General features: G+C 39.9%; 1 protein-coding gene across 1 annotated transcript; it reads right to left on the bottom strand.

The window, feature by feature from the left end:
* Positions 1 to 1,795: 1,795 nt before the first annotated feature.
* LOC124138331 (C-type lectin domain family 4 member M-like) lies at positions 1,796 to 6,526 on the bottom strand. The gene is made up of 3 exons (XM_046504922.2): positions 6,271 to 6,526; positions 4,566 to 4,748; positions 1,796 to 2,766 (listed from the first exon to the last, which is right to left on the bottom strand). The coding sequence occupies exons 1-3, from the start codon at positions 6,506 to 6,508 to the stop codon at positions 2,549 to 2,551; spliced, it is 639 nt and encodes a 212-aa protein (XP_046360878.2). The 5' UTR covers positions 6,509 to 6,526; the 3' UTR covers positions 1,796 to 2,548.
* Between the last annotated feature and the right edge of the window lie 1,040 nt (positions 6,527 to 7,566).

Here is a 7,566-nt window from a genome sequence, read left to right as displayed (position 1 = left end):
ATGGTAAATTCACAAATCCAGTATACACAATATGTTCCTGGAATATCCATGGACTTTTATCAAAGTTGATGTATCCTGATTTTATTTCATTTTGTTCACAATTTGATGTGCTCTGCTCCACTGAAACTTGGTGTGTTGATGGAAATAAGCTATACTCATTATTTAATTCCCATGATTGCTTTGTGAGTCCCCCATCAAGATTATCAGGGTATGGGCGCTACTCAGGAGGTATAGCTGTATACATAAGTCATAACATCACTTCCCAATTTAGAAGGATATACACATACTGGACAAATTGTGTTTTCTTTAATATGCTTGATACTGAGAGAAATTCCCCACTTATACTTGGTTTTGTGTATGTTCATCCGGATAAGTCACAACTGTATACTGACTCAGATGATAATGGCATTGATATAATCGAGAAACAATTATTACATATCAATTATGATTATGGTGATGAGTGTAAATACATTTTATGTGGGGACTTCAATGCGAGAGTAGGACATGGAGAGGATTTTATTCGAGATGACAGTACAAATTACCTCCCTCTTCCTGAAGATTATACTAGCGACTCATTTAACCTTCCAAGGGATGTTTGTGATAAAGATGTAAATACTTTTGGAATTTGTCTACTTTAATTATTCAAGTTATTTGGTATTCATACTGTTAATGGTAGAATGAAGTCTGACATTCCAAGCAATTTCACTTTTATCTCGCATCTAGGCACAAGTGTTGTAGATTATTTCCTTGTGTCAACAGACATATTTCCCAAACTAGTAGATCTCTCAAAGTGTGTTCAAGAACAGATTCAGCCCACATGCCTCTGATCTGTACTATATCTCACATGGTTGATAATGTGATTACTAATACTGACCATATAACAACAGTATCACCTATTCCTAGATACAAATTAATCGATCAACATGCTTTGAAATATAAACAATTACTACTGTCTACTGATATATTTGAAGAATTTTACACAGCTCTACAAACAGATGTAAATACTGCAGTCAAGACCTTGGGAGATATACTGATCCACATTGCTTGTTCTTCTGGAGGTTTTTGTACACTATTTAACAATAAATACAGAAGTCAACCTATTTGGTTTGACCATGAATGTACTAAACTGAAAAAGGAAAAATATAGGTATCTTAATTTATTTAAGTGAGTGAGTGAGTGAGTTGGGTTTAACGCCGCTTTTAACAGTATTCCAGTTATATCGCGGCGTGTCAGCTTAATGTGGGAGGAAAGCCCGAAGTGATGCAGGTCTCAGACGTTTACCACTTCGGTGAAACCCACGAGCACGGGTATGGTGCTGACAAACCTAGAAACATAATTGGGACGAACCGGGATTCGAACCCACAATCATAGGTTTCTGGCGTGCCCAAGGGACGCAACTCTGCACAGCGAATCGTGGCGCCTTAGACGACTGGGCCACCCGTGCCCCCAATTTATTTAAGCAGTTCAAATGTAATGAAAATTTGCAAAAATATGTTACAGCCAAAAGAAAATTCAAAATATGCTGTGGTCAGAAAAAGAAACAATTTGATGGTAAAACAGTTGAAGATTTGAAAGATGCTGCAAAACATAGTAATTGTAAAACATTTTGGAACACCCTGAAACGGGTTTTATGTAGCAAACACTCTAAATGTGCAATATCTCCTGATAATCTTCAGTTATATTTTAAAGATTTGTCAAACTCTAACAAAACGGAAGTGAATGAAGATTTTAATGTACTTGTAAATGAATTCATTGACCGTCACTCTTGTGATAATTGTGATAGCTTACCCATTACAGAAGAGTTGTTATCAGATATTATTACTGATGAAGAAGTAGCTGAAGCGTTAAAAAGATTAAAATTCGGGAAATCTCCTGGTGAAGATGGAATCCCTCCAGAATTTTTTAAACTTTCAGAAACAATTCTTATTAAATACTTGAGACCTTTATTTAATAAAATATTAGATACCGGTATATTTCCTGAAGCATGGAACATTGGACTGATAATACCTATACATAAATCTGGTGTTACCTCTGACCCCAACAATTATAGAGGAATATCCCTGCTAAATGCAACTGAGAAATTATTCACGTTAACACTTGAAAAAAGACTACGATCATGGATGGACATAAACGAATTAATACATGAAGCACAAGCTGGATTCAGATCCAACTATTCAGTAACAGACAACTCTTTCACACTCCAGGCCCTTTGTACTAAATATTTAACAAAGCGATGGGGCGATTTTATTGTGCTTTCATTGATTCCAAATAAGCCTTTGTGGAAAGGAAAAAAATATTATATATGCTCTTACAAAAAGGTTGCCATGGCAAGTTGTATAATGTCGTAGCTAGTATGTATTCTGCTGTTAAGGCTTGTGTAAAAACATTATGAATGTATAGGAAAAGTACATACGTCCTATTTTAAAAATTATCTTTGTATCGGAAAATATGCCTCTAATAAAGCTATTCTTGGTGAAACTGGGCGATTAAATATGTTCGTGTTTAGCAAAATGAGGGTACTTAAATACTTGTTGAGATTGTTTGAAGCTTAAGACGTGAATACCTCTTTGTCACATATATAGTTAATATTAGGACCAGTTAAACAATAAAATGATGACCATCCTTGAAGGTACCCTGACAAAATTCCACACTCCTTGCCATTGTTTGGATGATTTGCTTTCCAGGCATTGAAAGGCCCAAGTGTTTCTCCATTGCTCCATTTCCAAGTTCCAGAGACTTTGCGAAGCCCAATCCAAGAACGATCACCTGTAATACCCAATAGGATATTGAACTTGTTGTTTATTGCGGGTTGCGGGAGAATGGTTCTAAAGAATGGGGAGCCTGTGAAGATGCTGGCGATGCCTGCTTGGTGTTTAAGTTATCAACACTATCCAACCCTGAAAACTAAGTCTTCACAAATTTCAACCAGAACGTGACCAAGCTAGTCAAGAAGACCATCTCCACACCACTCAAGCCCAAACCTACACCAACAAGACCATCATCCGCCCTATCACAATCACCTTACCATTCACTGGCAAGGCCTCTCATCAAACAAGCACCAAGCAGGTATCTACCCCATACACCATCTTCACTGGCTCCCCATCCCTAAGAACCATCCTTCTAGTTAATGGCCGCAACCCCCACTCCAACACCCAAACAAGCTGCCCCCAAAGGAGTAATCTATAAGATTAACTGTGACTGTGGTGACTCGTACATTGGCGAAACCTCCCGCCAAGTAGACACCGGCACCAAAGAACATAGGACTTCAACAGCCATACAGACGGCAAATCAACCCTCTCAGACCAACAGCAAAACACCCCTAGCAGTCAAATTCATTTCGACAAAGTCCAAATCCTCTCAACCAAATGTCAGGACTTCACACCAAAAGAAAACTCTGAAGCTAATGAAATCCGCCGTCACAAACCTTTGCCAAGATCCACTCAGTTTGTCACAACTGGTTCATACTTTTAATCCTTATCCTTACTGTACATCTGGCTTCATTACCCATGTGCTTCATTACCTGTGTTCTATTTGTTGTTCCTACTGTACATTTGGCCTCATCCAATTAACTCCTAGTATATGCTACTTGTTATCTATTACCTGCTGTTGTCAATGTTTATCTGCTGCTTTTCACAACATGTCATGCTCTCTTATCACTCATCACTCATGCTTTTAATCACTCCAGCGTGATAATGGTGTAAGAATCTACAGTAAACTAAGGTTATAATGAACACGCTTATAACGAACTGGCCCATATAACGAACATATTTTTTAGTCCCGGCCATTTGTTGTATATATGCTGTATATATGCTTATAACGAACTACAGTTATAACGCACTAAAGTTAGTGGTCAGTTTGAGTTCGTTATAACCGTAGTTTACTGTACATCGAAACGTCGCAATATGCAACAAAACAAAATTTGTTATCTGTGAAGGTGTACATAATGCATTAGCAAAGATTCATAAACAAAGCTAACAACAGAGGTCTACAACACAGATAAGCTCAATAACATATGGTATGGATATAAAATTTCATAATATGCAAAACTGATAGTTTCAATATGGCTGACGTGGATGCCATGTACAATATGTGATCGAGATTCGATGTCCACGATTTGGAGATACTATAGCTGAGACCATTCTTGCAATGTTTCAACTTTATATGCTTTGGAGTTTTCGAGGAGCTGTCACCCATGTAAAAGTTCACGACGTACGGACAACCAAACGAATTCACAACAGACAACGTGCCATGACATAAGGTCCCTTGAAAAATACGTTTGGGTGAGGGATAACAGAATGTACGAAAACGGACATTGCAATATGTTAACTATTTTAAGATTGGGTATTGTATACGTTATGTAAAGTTTATGCCCATAGTCCTAAAATGTTAAATCGCGACATGACAATAAAATCCTGGTATTGGAAAAATACTTCATGTGAGTGGTAGCTGGGTGACTGAGTGGATATCTTGTCATCGTGCCCCGACATGGAGGTTCTGCGGCGGCGTTAAAGAAACAAAGTAAGGCTGCCTATGATCTTTGCTGGCTGAGCAGCATTCATATTCACCTGAAGTCGGATGTAATGTTAGGAGATGAGCGTTCTTCTCGGCGGTGTCAACGACAACAAGTCTTGCTCCAGCATCTCTGCACGCGGTCTCCGCCGTAGTTATGTCCACCTTGTAATCACTGCGCTTGTAGCAGAGATTTGAGGGACGGTGGTAAATCCAGCCAGCTGATAACGAACACCCAGCTAAAAGAGAGACTTTTATTGATTAAGTGAAATATAAACGAGATAATAGATAATAAAAGATGTAATGAGTTGGTCATTAGATCCCATCAGCCGGAGGCTTGATCACATCCAAATAGTGAGTGAGTGAGTGAGTTGGGTTTAACGCCGCTTTTAACAGTATTCCAGTTATATCGCGGCGTGTCAGCTTAATGTGGGAGGAAAGCCCGAAGTGATGCAGGTCTCAGACGTTTACCTCTTCGGTGAAACCCACGAGCACGGGTATGGTGCTGACAAACCTAGAAACATGATCGTGGCGAACCGGGATTCGAACCCACAATCATAGGTTTCTGGCGTTGCCAAGGGACGCAACTCTGCACAGCGAATCGCGGCGCCTGAGACGACTGGGCCACACGTGCCCCCCACATCCAAATAAAACTGTTATTGTTATCCCTCTCACAACTAAGTACAGCAGAACTAAACAATCTTGTTTTATGACAATACATACATTCATACCACCATATATATATCGCTTGGATTTAGGGGAACCTTATGTACGAGAGTGAGTTAACATCGGCAATGTTTCGGCTTCTTGACCGAAGTAACATATTTGTGCTTCCTCGCATGTTCCTCTTTGATAACATCCGCATACAAATTGTGGGGAAGATATTTTACCAAGAAATAGGCATCCCCATGGGAACCAATTGTGCTCCCCTTCTCGCTGATTTTGCTGATCTGTTCCGAAATTTATGTCAGTCCAAACAAGTATATTTGGCCAAGAATATTAACTTAAGCTTCAGGCATATCGATGATCTGACGCAGTTTAATAGCCATCAAATAGCCACACCCCTTCCATTGATTTACCCACCTGCTAGTGACATATTGGAGACCAGGGAGGCTGGCTCATCTTTTTCATTTAAGGACCATGCATAAAGATTCAGAGTGACAAAACACTCCCCTCAAGATTGTATGACAAGAGGGATGACTTCAAATGTTCAATAGTAAACCTTCCCTTCAATGTCGGCCAATATTCCAGCAGCTCTAACCTTTGGTGTTTACTCTTCACAACTTTGAGATACAACCGAGCATACTTATATGTTTTGTCAGGTGAACAATTAACTTGACTCATGTCGAGCACTATTTGGTGGCCACATTTCACAACTTTTGATGTACAATCGAGCATGCTCTTTCTGCTAAAATTTCAAACAGCGTCATACGACTCTAGCTCAAAAGTTGGTTGATCAAGGTTTCAACATTTAAGGCCTCAGTAAAGCTTTCAAAACTTTATTATGGTAGACATCCCCAAACATGACGAATCAGTGACAAAGATCATGCCCGATACATTTCCCTATTTGGACTTATACCATATGTTCCCGTTTTTTTCAGGTGAACTATTGACTTCCCTTTGCATGTATTTGTGACGAGTGCCATCAATAGGACGGGATTCGCTCACCTTTTCGCGAACGCCTGGTATCATCATTATTTATATATGAGCTCATGATATAGTCGGAACGTAAATCGATGATGACTTGTATTCATCCCCTACCTTGATTCCAAGTGTACAGCTTCATTCCCGTTGAAGATGCTAGAACACTGTCGCCATCTCGATACACGTGCGATGACACTGCACATTGGTGAGTCGCTTTGTTGTAGAAGATGGAGGAACATCCAGTGCTTGAGTAACACTGTATCACACAGTTGAACAAAGTGCTTGTCATGGCTGGTGTCAGACTGGTGTCAAGAACATCAGACAGGGCGACTGACACGAATAACTGTATAGCCATTGTGCCTGCAAAGTTGGAATCGAACCATATAACTACCTTAGTGAGTGTGATTATTGCAGCTGTATTTAGTTATACGTTTTCATCCTTAAAAACTGAAAATACAAATTGGCGTGAAAATATATCGATCTGTCTTGGAATCTGAATTATTCATATTATGTTTTTCAATACAGTGAGATTCACATCGAGTCCGATTCGAATCGAACCATATAACTTCCGTAATGTGTATATGTTGTTTAACGGCGCCAAATTTCAGCCTTATCTTCTTTTGGCGTTTTATTCCTTCATACTAGAGGTACAATGTTGTTAAAGAACAAAAATCGAATTGTGAAAAACAAAATGGCCTTGGCATCTTAAACATTCATATGATGTGCGGCAATTTCAATAATTTTCAGATTTTGTAGTGTTTGGTTTGTTTCTTGTTTTTCATACATGTATGTAAACGGCGTGTAATTCATTGAGTCTGGAACAAGTGATTGATATTGTGAGCGGCAATCCATGCCGTCTGGGTACTTAAACAAACAATTGATAGAGACAAGAAGGATGGCTGTAAACATATAACTGGCATAGACAAGTAACGAGCAAATGGGCGTCCTAATCCTATTCATTCATAATATGTATTCTAAAGTCAGTAACTGTCATTTCACCGCGCCTAACGCTAGCTGTCACTTCCGAACTAGCAAACCATTAGACGTATTTCCCTTACGTCAGTTGACGTCACTCTGCACCACGTCACGTGGTCTGACCAACTGATCCTTCGGGTCCGTGTTACAACCAGCACAGGTTAACTTGTTCCATTCCAGATCGGGGGCACGGGTGGCCCAGTCGTCTAAGGCGCCGCGATTCGCTGTGCAGAGTTGCGTCCCTTGGCACGCCAGAAACCTATGATTGTGGGTTCGAGTCCCGGTTCGCCCTGATTGTTTCTTGGTTTGTCAGCACCATAACCGTGCTCATGGGTTCACCCAAGTGGTAAACGTCAAAGGCCTCCATCACTTCGGGCTTTCCTCCCACATTAAGCTGACACGCCGCGATATAACTGGAATACTGACGGAGTGTTAAAA

This window comes from Haliotis rufescens, unplaced genomic scaffold, assembly GCF_023055435.1.
Source record: "Haliotis rufescens isolate VD_foot unplaced genomic scaffold, xgHalRufe1.0.p SCAF_5, whole genome shotgun sequence".
Lineage (NCBI taxonomy): Eukaryota > Metazoa > Mollusca > Gastropoda > Lepetellida > Haliotidae > Haliotis > Haliotis rufescens.
Note: the sequence above shows the minus strand (reverse complement) of the source record. Positions and strands in the feature narration are given on the sequence as shown.

What these genes read in the sequence shown, in the direction of transcription:
- LOC124138331 (XM_046504922.2), bottom strand. Translation starts at nt 6,508, where the DNA reads ATGGCTATACAGTTATTCGTGTCAGTCGCCCTGTCTGATGTTCTTGAC. An exon ending in GCTGTACACTTGGAATCAAG is followed by an intron (nt 4,749 to 6,270) that starts GTAGGGGATGAA and finishes TCTCTCTTTTAG; the next exon opens with CTGGGTGTTCGTTATCAGCT. An exon ending in AACATTACATCCGACTTCAG is followed by an intron (nt 2,767 to 4,565) that starts GTGAATATGAAT and finishes TGGGTATTACAG; the next exon opens with GTGATCGTTCTTGGATTGGG.